Raw genomic sequence first — 19,411 nt, 5'->3', positions numbered from 1 at the left:
ATAATTTCATATCTGGTTAGAGGAGAAATTAAAACTTACGAATATTTGGGAATTAATTTATAACTCATTAAAATTCCAACAAAAAACTAATTCGTGAAAACTTGGGGCAAAATTTTTCACAGACGACCATAAATCGATTTTGTTTCCTTATCATCAAAAATAAATTAATCCTAAGGGTACTGTGAGAGTCTTTGAGAATCTGAAAGGGTTCTTGTAGGTCTTAAAAGCATCTTAGGGGGTGTTTAAGGGCCTCGGTATCAAAGGGAGTTAATTTTTTTCCCCCTTAAGCTATAAAATCCCACAGGTGATTTAATTAGGCAGGTGATTGACTCCCAGAACGTGATGTTACCTGATAAGTTATGTTGACTTGATGATAAACTTATTTCTTGGGTGAAGTTAGATTAGGTTAGATTAAGTTGGTTTAAGTTAGGTTAGGTTAGATTTAAGTTGGTATAAGTTAGGTTAGGTTAGATTGAGTTGGTATAAGTTACGTTATCGTCGATCATGTTAAATTAAGTTAGTTTACTTCACGTTATCTTAAGTTTATTTTAGTTAGCTTAGATAAAATTAGACAGAGTTAAGGTTATGTTTAAGTTATTTTAGGTTGAATGAAAGTCAATTTAACTTCAATCATGTTAGTTTAAATTAAGTTAGTTTAAGTTATATTAGGATAGGTTAAGTTTGGTTGAGAAACACGAGCTAGCATTGGTGGAATAGCATTGATGTAAATATATGACGTCACGCTCTGAGAACCAATCAAAACGTTAGAATCACCCTCATGGATATATCGCTTAAAGAAGAATAAGAATAGCGTTGGGGGGCGGGCACATGGTCCAACAATAACATGGAAAACATAAACAAAAACAAAAGAAAAACGTAAATACTTGAAACATTCCACTGTACACAAGGAAGTATATTTGTATTTATTTATTAATTTATACATTAACCATGGATATATTGAGTCATGTATACCTCTCCTTCGTCTATACACATATACATGGTATTAATGCTTGAATAATTAAAACAAGTTGATGTTTTCTTGGTAAGGGAGGATATGACGTCACTATCACACGAGTGAGTTCAAAATCAACATTTCACATAAGAATGACTCGTTTGATCTCCTCTAAACTCTGCAACGGTTTAAAAATGAATCCAGTACCTTTATCCCAAGAGTAATTTCATTTTTTTTTGGCAACAGTACTGAGTTTAATGGTTGGTGGAGTATCTAACTACCTATCTCCCTGTTGGTGCCGGGTTCACACATCATCTGAAGAAATGGCGCGTCAAGAGAGGCAGCAGAGTGGGAAGGGAGCACGGCAAGAGGAAGAGCGAGGGTGTGGCTGTTCTCCCCACCATCATGGCCCCACTGCTGCTGTTTGAAGATGATACCGACGAGGATGCTGCTGCTGCTGATGATGATGATGATGATGATGATGATGATGATGATGATGATGATGATGAAGAGGAGGATGATGATGAAGGTGATGAGGCGGATGATGTTTCCTTTTCCGCCTTAGTTTCCTGTTGGAGGCCGGCCGGGTTTTCTTCTGTGAGTATTAAAAAAAGAAAAAAAAAACATGAATTAATTTTTGAATTTCGTCAAGAAGTTTCACCTAAAACAACAACAACAACAACAACAACAGCAGCAACAACAACAACACTAATAATAATAATAATAATAAAATTTTCTAAGTTTTCAAAGTGAGAGAGAGAGAGAGAGAGAGAGAGTGAGAGAGAGAGAGAGAGAGAGAGAGAGAGAGAGTGAGAGAGAGAGAGAGACGACAAAGGATTATCTCAAAGGCAAGGAGGAACAAAAGCGAGAGACAGAGACAGTATGATACAACCGTCTGGGGTTGACAATACCTTCATTCATGTGGACAGCAGTGTCTTTCACGGCGCTGCTACCATGACACTCCCAGACAGACACAGACAGACAGACAGACGGACACTCATACCAGCTAATGTAAATATTAAGCCTAGAGGGAGACAAAGAACAGGTAAGGTAGACATAGATAGACAGAAACAGACAGACAGACGAGCTAATATTAAGCCTTAAAGACACATGATACACCAAAGACAGACAGACAGACAGACAGACAAACAGACAGACAGACACCCACCCTCCCCCCACACCCCCCCCACCGACCCATACCCCACCACACACACACACACACCTGGTGACAGTAATCACCCGAGAGGCGAGACAGGAGACTGACAGGTAAAGGGACAGAGAGAGACAGATAGACACTTACTCCTGATGAAAATAATAAACTGAGAACAGAGAGAGAGAGAGAGAGAGAGAGAGAGAGAGAGAGAGAGAGAGAGAGAGAGAGAGAGAGAGAGAGAGAGAGAGAGAGAGAGAGAGAGAGAGAGAGGCTACCCAACTCACTGTGGATAACGGTGACAACAGAGAGAGAGAGAGAGAGAGAGAGAGAGAGAGAGAGAGAGAAAGGCTACCCTACTCACTCTGGATAACGGTGACAACTACAGAGGCTGGGGCAGCATTAGACGGTACACACGTATAATTCCCTTCATCTCGCCGGGACACTGAAGACACGTACAGTTTGGAGGACTTCCGGGAGTTATCCACTGTCACCCCGCGTTCCCTGTTAAGACACAATATAACCTGTCATTAGTGGGATGCTTTGTACTGTGGTAGGGTGGTACTGTGGTAGGGTGGTGTGGTAGGTGGTATAGTAGTGTGTCAGTATGGTGGAATGGTGTTTTGATAGTGGTGGTGTAGTGGTTGTGTTGTTATGGTAGACTGATAGTTGTCGTGTGGTGTTGTGGTTGGTGTGAGTGTATGGTAGAGTGGTAGTGTGGTGTTGTGTTAGACTATGGTAGTGTGATATGCCACCATTACAAAGAAAACCATCACTGAACACCACAAGAACACCTTTGAACACCTCTATTACAAAATACCATTATCACCACTCTTTAATTTCTCTCTCAACTTTCATAAACTTTCACAATAATTTTTATATTATTTATTTATTACATTTCCTTTTCCAATTCCCATTTATGCCTCAACACAACAGGTAAAACTTCCTTCACATCTCCCTAGCGTGTGTGTGTATATTCGTCTCCCTCAAGCAATGTACAGGATACCAATCTAGTTTAATGCTCAGGGGCTTAGGGGAAATATTCTGGTCAAGGCTTATATCACCTGTAGGTCTTGTTAATTAAGGTAAGGTAAGGTAAGGTAAGGTAAGGTAAGGTAAGGTCTTGTTAATTAAGGTAAGGTAAGGTAAGGTAAGGTAAGGTAAGGTAAGGTAAAGTCTTGTTAATTAAGGTAAGGTAAGGTAAGGTAAGGTGAAGTCTTGTTAATTAAGGTAAGGTAAGGTAAGGTAAGGTAAAGTCTTGTTAATTATGGTAAGGTAAGGTAAGGTAAGGTCTTGTTAATTAAGGTAAGGTAAGGTAAGGTAAGGTAAGGTAAGGTAAGGTAAAGTCTTGTTAATTATGGTAAGGTAAGGTAAGGTAAGGTCTTGTTAATTAAGGGTAAGGTAAGGTAAGGTAAGGTAAGGTAAGGTAAAGTCTTGTTAATTAAGGTAAGGTAAGGTAAGGTAAGGTAAGGTAAAGTCAAGGTAAGGTAAGGTAAGGTAAGGTCTTGGTAAGGTAAGGTAAGGTAAGGTAAGGTAAAGTCTTGTAAGGTAAGGTAAGGTAAGGTAAGGTAAGGTAAGGTAAGGTAAGGTCTTGTTAATTAAGGTAAGGTAAGGTAAGGTAAGGTAAGGTAAGGTAAGGTAAGGTAAGGTAAAGTCTTGTTAATTAAGGTAAGGTAAGGTAAGGTAAGGTAAGGCAAAGTCTTGTTAATTATGGTAAGGTAAGGTAAGGTAAGGTAAGGTAAGGTAAGGTAAAGTCTTGTTAATTAAGGTAAGGTAAGGTAAGGTAAGGTAAGGTAAGGCAATGTATCGTGTTAGGTAATGGCGGATGTCTGGTTTGATTGTATTTTAATGATAAGGTTTCCCATATTTTACTCTTCTTCAATTTCTCGTTCATATTTGTTGTAGATTTTCTTACAGTAAAGGAGTACTGTAATAGTTATGAATTATATTAATCTACGCCTATGTTATTTTGAGGTTGTTGTAATAGATTAATATTTGAACAACACAGCTGCAGGGTTTTAGTTCACATACGAGACAGTAACTATTAACTATAGTATTAATTATTAAGAGCTACATCTCCCACGTATGTTGCGTCCATTAACTACATAAATATTTTCATCAAGGTTGATGTACAACGTGTTTGACAATCCGTAACCTTACGGGACAACCAAATAAGAGATAAATGTGTGTTTGACTCGTGAATGTGTTGTGGGAGAGACTAATTTATCTTTGGTTCTCAGGATAAAAATACTTTCGAAAGATGTATGGGTTTGGGGAGGGAGGGATATTGTTTCTTTACGTAACATTAAACACTAGATTGTCCCAAAAAAAATTGCAGGTATTCTTAAATGAAAATGTTTACGTTTATTTTGTTTTTGTTCTATATTATGAATAATTTAAAAATTATTCAAAACTAATTTATGAAATCACGAAAGCGTTACACCCGCCAAGACGCCAAAGCTACCGACGGTCAGAGGAAACACTGATTGTTACCTGTACACGTGTGTCTGTGGCTGTTAACAATTTTAGTGAATTTACCTGTATTAATTACTGTGGAAGCAATTTTAGTGTTATTGTGTGATAGATAAAACTCTGAAGCAACTATTGAGATAAACTAAAACGAATAGAAAACTTAGAAAATAGTTTAAACAGTGAAAATAAAACGTTGCTCGTGTGTCACCCTCCCACTCGCTGTGAACTTATCTCGTTCTCTGCAAATTTAATTAAATGCTATTAATAATATTATAAATTATGACTTTACATAATTAATCATATTGTGATTGTATTAAGTGATATGAATAGTGATATCTAAACACTGACGGACCTAATTTGTGCGAGGTGAACACATGACGTCATCAGGCTGGCTGCTTACCGTAAGTAACTACTGAACCAGCAGTTACAGTAGTTATTAATGATTACTCCTTGGTAATCTTTTCTCATGTAATTTTAATAGTAATTTATTATAAATATAAGTAAATTAAGTGTAAAATAATCGTAATTATAAGTATTTAGAGATATTCACGTATATAAGTGTTTGTGAAGGTCAATTTATTTTACGTAAATTTTTTATTATTGATTACGTTATGAAATTTATATTGAATTGGATTAAATATTTATTATGATGTAAGTTTTTATACACTACATATTATTATTTTCATGATTATTTGTGTTTTGTTGTCTATAAAATTATCTATCTCGCGTGACTAACACATATTAACAATTGTGGTACGTTTGTTGTCGCTTTGTAATGGTTTAAAACACACAACACTTTTATTTTTAGAATGTCCCCGTGTTGTGTTCCTAGGTAGTCTTTAATTATGCACACACACACACACACACACACACACACACACACACACACACACTATAATTTTCCCTATAACCTTTCACTCGCACCAACTCGTACCTAACCTAACCTAACCAAACCTATTATGCCTGTGAACATACCAGCTCTCACAAACTGCGTATAATACACCTTAAATGTAATTGAATTTATGAGTGTATTCTAGGCTAATAATTCGTCCTCGGTTCTTTCTTAGAGCTGACAAACACTGTAAAGTCTTTGTTCTTTTTCTTCTTCCGTTGATCGTTCAATACCATGAGAGAGTGTCGTAAATTTGGAAGGATTCTTGACTAAAAGGCGCTGCAGCACGACACAGCCAACACGCAAGGGGAGGTTGGTGGCCGGTCAGATCGTGTGTTTGTGATAAAAATGGTCTTATTGTCAATTTATATGTGGTAATTTGGTCACCTGTGTGTGTGTGGTAAATACGTCTAGCCATTAGGTCTGTATTGGAATGCCACTTACAAGGTATCATCAATTAGCAAAGTAACTGGTGTATGAAGAAGAATGTATGGAATGGGGAGGAATCTAAGACGAGGAAAAGATTATGGCAGACTAATAAGCAAGAAAACTTAGAGAAGAAAAGCTAAAGGAAGGATTTCTTATATATTTTACTTGCATAACTCGTAAATACCTGTACCTTAAATTCATATTATGATTTTCACCTGTGGAAGCTATAACCATGAGTTCCTCTCGACATTTGGAACAATTTACAACCTCACAGGATGACATTTTCGCTGAATATTTGCGCGTCCAGACCCAGCGACAAAGGCAGGGATTCGGACGAAGGTTTATGGTATGGTGTTATCAATATGGCACCGCCGCCCCGACCTTACCGATTGCATTCAATAAGCTCTCCCATTATCTGCTCCAGGCCTGCCGTTGTGTATGAATTTATAACTGGATGATGTTTTTTCAAGTGTGTAGAAAAACCCTGAATCTTCCTGTTAGTTCAACTTTTATCTCCCTCTGCTCGGCTCGTCGCGTGTGTCCGTGTGTCAGGTGTATATAAATTTATACGCCGGTACATAGTGTTTTTTTTTTCAGATAAAGAAGAAAATCTGGGGATTCCGTTCATATACCTCGTGTGTGTTGTGTGTGTGTTTTGTGTGTGTGTGTGTGTGTGTGTGTGTGTGTGTGTGTGTGTGTTTTAAGACCCCTAGGTGGATACACTATCAGGATCGTTTGCCAAGAGATAAACCACTAGAGTATAATATTGACATAATAGGAGGAAATTTCAAAAACCTTTCATCTCAAGGACATAATATACATATAGATTCCTGCACAACATAAAGGCTTTATGGTGACGTTAATGACACTGCTGCTGCGCCTCCTTCAGGAATATATTGTGGCATGGAGAATTTTTAGTGACTTATTGATGACTGGGGGAAATAGCGGTAGATAAAACATATATGATGACAATAAATCTTTTTAATCGGGAAATAAATCATTCTTAAGAGACACTATTAAAAATAATTATCTTAAATTATTCCTCAGAGGTCATAAAATACTTCACTATTTTAACTTCATTACAATTATTTTATTTTCGTCATTATTAATAATTTTAGTGTTTTTTTTTTTTTGAGGGTAAAATCGAGTTTGAGTTATGGTCGCGTGGTGGTTCGAGTCTTGGTGGTCCTGGTAGCCTTCCTAACAAGATGACCATTAAAATGATCTACACACACACACGCAACCTTGAACCACATAGAGAGGATATATTTCTTCCTTTTGTCTTTAATTCACTTTGTTTTTATTCGTTTTTCTTTCATTGTCTTTATCTTGTTTTTATTTATATTTATACTTACTTCATATCGTCTATATTTTTTTGGTTATACAATTCGCATCTACACAGACACACAGAAACACACACGATGTATTAACACACTCATTATCACACCTACACGCCTTCCACTATATCATACACACACCCACGTACACCACACCTCATATAGTTTAATCATGTCACACACACACACACACACACACACGTCGGTACTTACATTCTCTCCTATATCCTCGAACCCCACACTTACTGTACATTTGTCACCCACAAATTCCCACACCTCCACACTTTCCTCCAACGCCCACGCCCTCCCACTCTCATCCCTCACCCATATCCTCCCACACCCTCCCAACACACCCTTTCACCATCATCCTTTCCTGCTTACCCTCCCACACCCTCCCAACACTCCCACACCCTCCCACACCCTCCCACACCCTCACAACACACCCCTTCATCATCATCCTTTCCCCACACCCCCACACCCTCACAACACACACCTTCACCATCATCCTATCCTGCTTACCCTCCCATACCCCTCCCAACACTCCCAACACCCACACACCCTCCCACACCCTCACAACACCCTTCACCATCATCCTTTCCTGCTACTCCTCCCACACCCTCCCAACACCCCAACACCCCCCACACCCTCCCCACCCCTCACAACACACCCTTCACATCATCCTTTCCCCACACCCCCACAACACACACCTTCACCATCATCCTTTCCTGCTTACCCTTCCCACCCTCCCAACACCCCAACACACTCCCAACACCCCCACACCCTCCCAACACTCCCACACCCTCCCAACACCCCCACAGCCTCCCACACCCCCACACCCTCCCAACACCCCCACACCCTCCCAACACCCCCACACACCCTCCCAACACCCCCACAAATAACTCACTTGTCATAGTTGATCATTCTGTCACCACGGTACCAGAACACATACACGGGTGGCTCTGTGGCGCTCTTAAGGAGACACACGAGGATAAGGGAAGATCCATGGTGAATGTACCGCTCTCCTCCTCCGACGATCTCAGCATGGGCCTCTGTGTGGGTGAGAGAACAGTGATGTGGGTGGTTGTAGGTTTAGTGGTGGGTTGTGGTGGTGATGGTTTGCAGTTATGGCCTGTGGTGGTGGTTATAGATCGTGGGTTATTGGTGGGTTGTAGTCAAGGGTTGTTATTGATCTTGGGTTAGTGGTGGGTTGTAGTGACAGTTAGTAGTCATGGGTTGCTGTGGTGGTTATAGGTCAAAGGGTTATAATCATGGGTTAATGTTGGTGACTAGAAGACGTGGGATAATGTGCGCGAGCTTGTGTGTGTGTGTGTGTGTGTGTGTATCACAGACACACATATACCACCTATCCTAACCTAACCTAACCTAGCCTTCACTTTTATTATTGACTCATTAACTCATGTTTTTTTTAACATTAATTAACTCTAGCTTGTTGCCACACCAGCACCTTTACCACCAACCTAACCTAACCTAACTTAACCTAGCTTAACCTCACGTCACCTCACCTCACCTCACCTCACCTCACCTCACCTAACCAAACCGGCTATAAATCACTCTAATACTAAATGAGATATTAAGTCCATTCCAACGTTGATAAAAAGCTCCAAAAATAGTTACCTCAATTACCAACAAGAATAAATTATAGTGTGATTTATGGTAATTTATAGTGCAAATAACTGAAGAAAAAACATTAATAACAGGGTAATTTAAATAGTAATACGTAGATTAACAATATTTATAATACATAAAACAAACAAAAACAGATGAATTATTGGAATTATTTTTAACAGTTGATATATATAAACTTTTGGCTTTGTATCTCCGAAAACAAAATTAACAAACAATAACAATAGTTGGTAAATAACGTAAAAAAGACTGTAATTTCGAATAAATAGTCAAATATTCCTCTATACTCTCTTCTGAAGCTAATACAATCAGGCATCGATTTCAGTAACTTTGAATTATCCTGAAAACATCCGTAAATATCCTACATTCATAAAATATTCTGAAAACTTTGCTAAAATATCCATAAAATATCCATAAAATATCCATAAAATATCAAAATCCATAAAATATCCTGAAAACCCCCTTAAAATATCCTGAAAACACCCTTAAAATATCCTGAAAACATCCTTAAAATATCCTGAAAACACCCTTAAAATATCCTGAAAACATCCATAAAATATCCTGAAAACATCGATAAATCTACCTTTCAAAACTAACTAATCACATAAATTCTACCTGAGTCATTAAGCTTAATTATCCAGGTGTTACAGAGACTAATGACCACCTGTAGTTATTAATGTTTAAGATGATTACACGTCATTCGGTAACTGTGTTTATAACGTGGGTGGATGATATGAGTGGCCATCTGAAGATTAGACACCCCAGATTTAATTTAACTCCGAGGATTAAAAACCGAATTGATTAGGTTATGTAAGTTTATCGTTGGATTAGGTTAAGTTAGGTGAGGGTTAGGTTAGGTTAGATTAGGTTGAAATAGGTTAGGTTAGGTTAGATTAGGTTGAAATAGGTTAGGTTAGGTTATATTAGGTTGAAATAGGTTAGGTTAGGTTAGATTAGGTTGAAATAGATTAGGTTAGGTTAGATTAGGTTGAAATAGGTTAGGTTAGGTTAGATTAGGTTGAAATAGGTTAGGTTAGGTTAGATTAAGTTAGGTTAGCTTTAGGGTGTTTAATCATCAGATGAAATAATATGGGGGCTTAATCTTCAGGTGATCCCCCAATTTGTAATAGGGGCGGAAGACACGCGTGATAATTCAAGTTGGCAGCAGCGTGTGTGTGATTTATTACTCACCTCCTCCCCGTTGACTGTGCATATTTGCAATGAATTGTGGATTAGCAAACGAACTTCAAGTTAGTAAATCTTGACTGCTGTCCAATTGTTGACACGGGAAAGGAATTATTGGTGGTATAGTGTAGTCCCGAAGTCACCAAGGAGAGAGAGAGAGAGAGAGACGGAGGTAAAGTATAAGACAGTGATGGAACGGAGGACAAAATAAAGAGAGAGCGAGAGAGTACACACACACACACACACACACAAGACCAACCAAGACCTACCAACAACATGCAGGTTGACCATGAGGGCCTGGGGAGGGTGGGATGACACCTGACACTCGTACTGGCCAGCATCGTGAGAGGCCACCCACCGCACCGTCAACATCCAGTCACACCCATCAGGCGACACCTTCACTCCGACTCGTGCGTCTGATGAGTACACCTGTCGTCCAACTGTCAACAGGTGATAATCTCGACGACGTACCCATGACACCTGTAACCAGAACATGTGTATTAGTTATGTAGATGAAAAAAAAAACTCACAGGTGTTTCTATGTATACCTTCGCCTGATATATGATTTATTTTTTATAACTAAAGGAAGTATTGTTACGACCGTGTCGTATTTTTTCTATTTTTTTATATATAACATGCTCCCATGTTCCATATTATTCCTGTAATGATGTTAAATTTACTATTATATATTCTAGTCACCTTACCCTGTGCTGTTAAGGTTTTAACTGTCATTATTTGTTCAAGCCCATCTTATTTCTTTATTTTGTATTGTAACCATCATTCGTTGTTCTCTAACGACCATCTGCATCGTTAAACGACCCACCGGCGGGTCGCATGGCGGGAGCCGACCTTATATATAGGACCCACCAACTGACTTGAGTTAGTTCAGTCCTCTTGTCATACAGTACACATCCTTTGAGTGTCATTTGTTACTTATTCTTAATTTATTTGTGTTGTTCCTGTCGCCACCAATGTGGTATATCTATGTGAGTACCTATTTATGTCTCTGTTTGTGTTCATCAGTATTTGCTTAGTTGTATTCAAGTAATTCAGTGTTGTTTCGCGTTAGTTAATTTCAGTGATAGTTTTTATATGTTTATGCAGTGTTAACGTAATTCAATGCTTTATTTTTATTCTTTTGATGTTTCGATGTTTAGTATCACTTGTGTCTTAAAAGTTTCGATGGTGAATCAATTTGTTGTGACGGCCTACAAGGCTCTTTATTGTGTTAATATTTAATCAATTAAATTCTTAAAGGTTTACTTTACTTATTTTTATTCTCTTTTAATTTACTTCACTTTTTGTTTGGTTACGCCTAGAACCTGGATATTTAAGTAAATTAAGAGACGGCGTAACAGTATATAGTTTCGAGCTTGTGTTTTGTGCTTGAAGATTTTAGTTGTGTTATTTAGCACCGTTCACTGGAAGGCCTTTCAGTGAACGATGCTATTTAATTCTAGTAATCGAATCACCTAACTCAAATTACATCATTATTATTTTATTACAGTCAATTTTAATTAATAAGTTAATATCGTAAAAAAATTAAGCATAGACTGTATTTTTATGTGTAAATAACTTTATTTGATTCCTCCTACTAAATCACCGACTTTATTGCTTCACACCTCAATGTCAATGAAATATTCAGTAATTTACACTCAAGAGTGGAGTTTTGTAGTGAGTCTCGTGTTGCATGATGTTGACCCACTAATATCATCAATAATTTGTAGCCGAGAGGGGACAAAGTGGGTGAACTAATCCAATAAATAATCTTAATAGCGGGGAGGATTCACTTAGCAATGATTCAACACCTTGCTGGTGAAAATTAGCGCTTTCTAGTCCTGTAAAAAATTTATAGTTGAAAATTAAAGACCCGACACTATGACGCATACATATACATTATTTTTAAGAGTTTCTCATGTTTATAAGTAATAGATATACGTTGATAATACTCCCCATGAACAAAGAAAAAACGATGTCTTATTTGTCTATTTTAGAATAGTGAACTAAATCCGCAAAAAGCATAACACTTTTCACATCACATAAACACGTAAATACCTAAACCAGCTTTTCCATGCAATTAAACACTACACAAATTCTTTCTCTTCAACCTCACACTTACACTGTTGATGAAAATTCTCTCGGGAATATTATCTTTAGCTGTTTCACATAACAGTTAAGAATTACTCGTTGCTTGTAAACCCTGGCAGCTATAAGCGTCTTGATGCAGGAAAACACAACAATCAGTATAGCCAGAACCAGAATAATCCTTGAACTCAATCAGTTGTGGTCTAGTGTAAGATCTACTTATTCCCCAGGTTAAAATACCACGACTATTACATCAATAAAATACACTAAAGTTTGGTGACTAAACCGTATAATAGAAAGATCTTAAATTTCACTATATACTGTGCTGTAAAAAACTGATCTAGTGAACTGGATAGAATGCATTTGTTTTTGTTTCTCATAACTATAGGAAAACAATGGCAACAACAACAACAACAACAATTATCATCACCATAATGAACAAAATAAACAACAACAATTACCATCACCATCATAAACAACAACAATTACCATCACCATCATAAACAACAACAATTACCATCACCATCATAAACAACAACAATTACCATCACCATCATAAACAACAACAATTACCATCACCATCATAAACAACAAACAATTACCATCACCATCATAAACAACAACAATTACTATCACCATCCATTAAATCGTAATAGTAACAACCCCGTTATAACTAATTTAACCCCGTTTTTAATATACCATCAACGTGGTGTGATGAACATATTCAACTGACAAGTGACGTAATTCAGTAGTTAATAAACCTTCATATTCCGACAATGTACTGTACAATTTTGGTGTGTGTATATATATATGTATAATTCCCACTAATTACTCATTGTTGATTTTCATATTACGAATTTTGAGTTTTTTTATTATTAAATTTTAGTCTGTTTTGAAAAGATATAAAAAAAACCCTGAAAAAACCCACAGGGAAAATTGAATAAACACATAAAATAATTGTCTGGACGAGATAATTTTGTCATTTTTACATTTATATTATTTTATTCAGGGTAGAAATTGAATATTAACCCCAGAATTGAATTTAAAAAGAAAGGGTTATTTGCCAACTAACTCAGATCAACTCTTTTTTTTCTCCCCCAGGACTTTAAAATATTGCTGCGTCCGGAGAGTTATTTTTATACCCAGTGGAGGCAACGACGGAGAGGGACCGAGGATAAATTAGGTGAGTTTATGTAATTATTTCTTCCAATTTTACTCGATACATTAATTTATTTATTTCATTTTATCTATTTTATTTTATACAACTAAGTAAAGATTTTGTATATTTATCTGTCATGTATGTATTATGTTTGTTATTGTTTTGTTATTAATGAATGAATGAATGAATCAGAGTACCTTCAACTTATCTGAGGGTTGGCGACCACAGTCCCCCACTCTAACTTCCCGGTGTTGTTTTTATCAATCCTCTAAGGTTTTGTATCTCTCTGGGGAGTCAGTTTTTAATTTCATTCACCCATCCTTGTCTCTACCTTCCTCTGGCCCTCCTACCCTCAACTTTGCCCATTAATATTTGTTATTATTCCCTCATCCTTAATTATATAACCAAAGTATCTCATTTGTATTTTTCTGTACATTTCAAGTATTTCTCTTGAAGTTTTTTCTAATCTTAGTACTTCTTCATTTGTTTTCCTGTCAGTGTAGCTTATTCTTAACATTCACCTATAATACTACATTTCAAAGGTCTCTAACCTCCTTCTGGTGTCTGCTAAAATTGTCCACGCATACTGACCCTTACATCAGTTTTTGCCATATAAAGCCTTTCAGCAGCCTTTTAGATTATTAAATGCTGTTTTAACTTGACCTATTCTTGCTTTGATTGACAATGTTTTTAATTCACCTAAGGATTACGATATTACGTTTTTGTGACTCGACGTATCATGGTTAATTTAGACAGTGACGTGGTGGAGAGAGAGACGCTTACACGGCCATGGCGTCACGAAAATCAATGCTTCAGAAGGGGTCACACATATATTGATAATGGATACTCACCAGTTGCTAAGTTTACCTTCAAACTACCAGTTCTTTAAAGTTTACCTCCAAAATACTAGCTTTTCAAAGTTTACCTCCAAAATTCCAGCTTTTCAAAGTTTACATCCGATATACCAATTCCCTTTTTCCTCGTAAATCCCCGATAAAACTCAATACCTTTTCAGTAGGTTCTAAAAATATGGTAATCAATGGTATTAAGTAGATAGCATTTATCCTAATTTAGTTGAAGATAATATATACTTAACGTGATATATTTTGAACGAGTTTGTGGAGGTTGAGTGATATGTTATGTTGCCTTGATAGACTAGTTATATAAACCTTAATTATTGATGCTTAGTAATAACAGTGTTACATCAATATAAGGACCCGTAAGTAATGGCCATTCGTGTGTGTGTTCATATGAAAGAAAACTGTAGAAATATCCTGAAAATTTGTGGAGTAATAGAATTTTAAGTTATTGGTGAAAATAAGTAAAAATTTTTGTTTTAACTTAGATTAATCAAAATAATCGGATTCATTTGCTGTAATAAGTAAATCACTATTATAATCGTTCTTAACCACTTATGTACGGGGTTACTTCTGTGCTGAATAAAATCATTAGCTGAAGAAAATACTAACAGTGGCGTCTCTGTAGTGAAGGGGTTAACATAAATCAAATATTCACATAGAAAACAGTAAAATCCTCAATATTGGAAACATTTTGGGAACGAGAAAGACAAGACTCACCATTCCGTCCCCAAGCGGTGAGGACAGGCGGCAAGGAAGAGCAGCGGTGGCCCCAGACTGAGCGGTGATCTCGGTGTGGTTTGACTGAAGAAATATCCCATCCTTGCCTTGTAGATTGCCACTGTAACCACCTAAGCTGTTGGGGGAGTTGCCTTGGGGTCCTGCGGGTACACAAGATCACGGGTTAATGTACCACTTTAGAAAATGGCGCTGTTTATTAGAGGTTAAGTGGAAGAGTGAAGCCATTGTTAAAGTATTAGACTACATGTGGGAGTAACTTGTTAGGGTGTTTCGTCGGGGGGAGGAATGGACCCAGTTACGGTACAGTCTCAGTGTAATATGGACGCTATTTATGTTATAAGCTTTAGTGTGCCAGTTACTCGTGTTCTTACAGTCATCCAGTTAGGAGGAAAGGAAAGTTATGTCACCAGTCAGGAAAAAAGTTACATCACCAGTCAGGAGGAAAGGAAAACTAAATCACCAGTCAGGAGGAAAGTTGTCTTGCGATCCTTGGAGACTGTGGACCCTAGTGGACAGTTGACCTTTGGCTGCGCAATATAAATCACAACAGAGTGTAGTGCGCCACGGGAAATTAATTGAGGTGGTGGTGGCGGGTTGTGAGACAGGGTGAGACAAACGCTGCCGTATATAGTAGAAGGTGAATGTATCGACTTGTTCTGGCCGCCGGCATAAACCTTCACATAAAGTAGAGTCGTAACCCTGAGTACTGGCTTATTACACATTACATATGACTTGATTTACAGCGCTGCGAGATATAGTTTGTGAGATATAGTTTGTGTCTTGTTTAGCTTTAATTAAAAGGTCAATGGCTATTTATATCTCATGGCCGTGTTGTGGAAGGGGTACACATATGTCCAGTCATAAGAGTGAATTAATTAATGTGTTTGCTTTTGCTTCTGGTTCCAGTCTACTTGTATACAATTAAGAAAACAAAGCCTTAGGGAATTAAACTCACACTTCCATAATTCCAATATCTGTACTGGCAACACAAAAGAGCAGTACAAGCATAATGCTGATTGGATGCCGTGAAGCTGTCAGCACCCAATAAAGATGGCCCGGGGAACGTGTTGGTTGTGAGTCGTTTTCCCTCATTCCCAGAGCTTGCCGGCAGGGAGCAGGAAATTGAGAACTTGGTAATGACTCAGTATGAAATAAATAAAAAACGTGCTTTGTCATCACAGCGTTACTGATATCCCAGTACGTGCCGTGGTATAGTGCTTGTTTGGGGTCTCTCTCTCTCTCTCTCTCTCTCTCTCTCTCTTGTAGCGCGAGGTAGATGGGATATGTGTGGGTGTATGTATGTGTGTGTGTCTATGTATGTATATGTGCGCGGATGTGTATGTATGTATGTATGCTCGTGTGCGTGTGTATGTAACAATCAGAACAAGTGTATGTCCGTCCATCTCCATTCGTGTACGAGAGAGAGGTGGAGGGGGAGGAGAGTTAACACTGGAGGACTACTTCACTTAGAGTGGAATCTGTTCCTCGTCATTTAGGCCAAGACGGTCAGGAGAGGTTCTAAAGGCACTTCATATACTGACTTCATCTTGAGCCCAGCACTTCATACACGGATTGAAAGCCATCTTAGGTTAGGTTGGGTTGGGTTGGGTTAGGTTGGGTTGGGTTAGGTTAGGTTACGTCACATTGAGACTCTGAGTTGCTGGGAGATAATAGAAAGCGTAGTGGCAATTCTCTTTAATATATAACGACATAAATGCAGGTCGTGTTAGAGAGCGTATGGGTATAGTGTAGCTCCTGAGAGGTGTGTTAATTACGTCGTGTAAACTAAGACATGTTGTTATATTCTTAATGTAAACTAAGAACACGTTATATTCTTACTGTAAACTAAGAACACGTTATATTCTTACTGTAAACTGACTAAAACACGTTGTTATTTAGATGAATCTGACAAACACTCACTAGAACATGTACATACAGATAGAATAACAGTAGCATGGTGAGTTATATTTTATCAGAAAGTTATACGTACATTAATATTGATAGCTGTAGAAAGATGCTGAATGAAGGAAGAAAGGAAGGAACAAAGGAAGGACGGAAGGAAGGATAGGAAAGAAAGGAAGGAAGGAAGGAAGGAAGGAACAAAAGAAGAAAGGAAGAGGGAAGGAAGAAAGGAAGGAAAGAATGAAGGAAGGAAGGAAGGAAGGAAGGAAGGAAGGAAAGGAAGGAAGGCAGGAAGGAAGGAAGGAAGGGGGGAAGAAAGGAAGAAGGAAGGTTAGAATGAAGAAAGGAGGGAAGGAAAGAAGGCAGGAAGGAACGCACAAAAGAAGAAAGGAAGAAGGAAGGAAGGAATGAATGAATAAATGAAGGAATGAATAAATGTAGGAAGGAAGGGAGGAAGGAAGGAAGGAAGGAAAGTTGGGAATGAAACTATAGCCATTGAAAACATTGTACTTCGATCAGCCATAAACCTTAATGTTAGTGTGATGGCTAAACAAGGAAAATAACAAAATATGTGAATTTACAGCACAAATACCTGACCAGTGATATACAACTCTCTTAGTTTCAGTCAGTTTCACATATTTTGGTGACGAAACAATATAAAACTAATAATAATAATAATAATAATAATGATGATGATGATGATAATAGTAATAGTAATAGTAATAATACAACAACCTGTAAATAAGTGTTAAAAAAAAAGTAAAAACATAGCTGAAATCACATTGAAAACAACCCAATACAACGGTGCAAAAACACACACACAAAAAAAAACCTATAAAAAACACGTACCCAAAAACATACATTTCAGATGGGGGTGGGTGGGGGGTGTAGGGGGCTGAGAGCATCGGTCCGTGTAAATAAAATATGAGGATTTTGGCAAACCCGCCGAAACACAACTCAGTAATGGACGCCTCGGGTTGGGCGGACCAAACCCACTACACAAAGTTGAAAAAAGTTTAATGTGTTTGGTACTCGTGTCCATAGACCGAGCGTTGTGTTGGTTCTGAGGCCCCCCTCACGCATAGTCTGTGTGATTGGTTGTGTGGGAGTGGTGGTGATGGTGGTGTTGGTGGTGGTGGTGGTGGTGGTGATAGTGGTGTGTGGGAAGGTGGTGATGATGATGGTGGTGTGTGTGTGTGTGGGGTGAGTTGGTTTGATGTAATCTTCTGGGTATTGGTGTGGATAAAGGGGATATGTAGTTATGAGAGAGAGAGAGAGAGAGAGAGAGAGAGAGAGAGAGACACTCCAATTTATGTGTCAGGTGTGCAAGGTAAGAATGACGAAGTGTGGAAGTTACATATGAAAAGAGAGAATTAAAATAGAACTCAGACAATTAGAAATCGTTTGAGAATAAAAGCTGAACAAAATAGTGTTTATTATGAAAGTGAATAAGAAAGAAAAATAAAAAAATGAGTTTTAAAATGACGGAATAAACGATAACTGAGAAAATGGATAATGAGGATATAAGTGATTGAGACATAAGGAAAAATGAAGAAACAGAGAAAAGTGATGAAAGGAAGGAGAGGGCGAGATGGGGGAGATGAAAGGCGTGTATGGTGTATATATGGCGTAGGATTGTATGGAGATTGTATGGGTTGTGTTAGTGTATAGTGGTAAACTGTGTATTGAATGGGGATAGTCAAACACTCGTGGTGCACCATACAAAAAAAAATAGGACGGGATGTGTAAGAATATATATGCAAAACGCAGAGAGAGAGAGAGAGAGAGAGCTAAACCATATGTAAACTTCATATGTTGACCAATATTCAAATCAAGTCATTCGTTTCATAGTAAGAATTAAAGTGTATTGATTCTCCATTAATATCTGAAGTTGTGGGTCGTGTTTACTCCACTTTATCAATGAAAACATTCCCTGACCTTAACATGACACAAGAAATATTGTGTACGTCTAAACCCCTTTCTAGTCTTCCTCTGAAAAAGTGATCAAGTCCTCAATGATTTTGTTGAACAAATTCTCTTCAGGCATATTTTTGGGTGACTTTTATTCGCTGGCTTCACGTCGGAAGCAAACTTCACCCAATGTGTTGAAAAATGCATGAAATGAATTATATTAGACGTGGCCTTTACAGATGCATTGCGGTCGCCCGTGTTTACATGGTAATGCCGTCACAATTTGTGTTTACATTAGGGGGTACGGTAGAGGCAGTATCGTTTTACCGACTGGCAGTTTATTATGGAGGATAGATTCAAATTTTACTAGTTTATTTTACCTCATTAATTTAATATCTTTTCAAACAGCGCTTTTAAAAATCTACAAATAGAATAAACCATTTTTATCTTTATGTTCCTTGTCGTCAGGTCTATAAACATCACCAATTGGATGCCTTTACACCGGTCGTAACTGTCAATAGAGGTTGGCACGAAAGGTATTATAAACTGTCCTAGTAAAACCGAATGTCTCAATCGTGGAAGCCATCTAGCATTCTGAAGACAAACACACCTGACCTTTCCTTCACCTGTGGGAGGGAACGACGCCAACACCGGTCTATAACCCACACTCTCTCCACCACCACCAACCCCTCACC

At 37.9% G+C, this 19,411-nt stretch overlaps 1 protein-coding gene across 1 annotated transcript in view; it reads right to left on the bottom strand.

Moving 5' to 3' along the window:
* Window positions 1-912: 912 nt before the first annotated feature.
* The window catches only part of LOC121867841, a 94,371-nt gene continuing 75,872 nt past the window's right edge, over window positions 913-19,411 (bottom strand). Inside the window, exons 3-7 of the mRNA XM_042367959.1 lie at window positions 14,883-15,043; window positions 10,331-10,541; window positions 8,137-8,281; window positions 2,467-2,606; window positions 913-1,547 (exon numbers count right to left, since the gene is read on the bottom strand). Of these exons, the coding sequence (XP_042223893.1) occupies window positions 1,264-1,547; window positions 2,467-2,606; window positions 8,137-8,281; window positions 10,331-10,541; window positions 14,883-15,043 (941 nt within the window). The 3' untranslated portion in view covers window positions 913-1,263. The remainder of the gene's footprint in view (window positions 1,548-2,466; window positions 2,607-8,136; window positions 8,282-10,330; window positions 10,542-14,882; window positions 15,044-19,411) is intronic.

Source organism: Homarus americanus, unplaced genomic scaffold (genome assembly GCF_018991925.1).
Source record: "Homarus americanus isolate GMGI-L3 unplaced genomic scaffold, GMGI_Hamer_2.0 scaffold37049, whole genome shotgun sequence".
Classification (NCBI taxonomy): domain Eukaryota; kingdom Metazoa; phylum Arthropoda; class Malacostraca; order Decapoda; family Nephropidae; genus Homarus; species Homarus americanus.
This window is presented reverse-complemented; position numbering and strand designations above follow the sequence as displayed.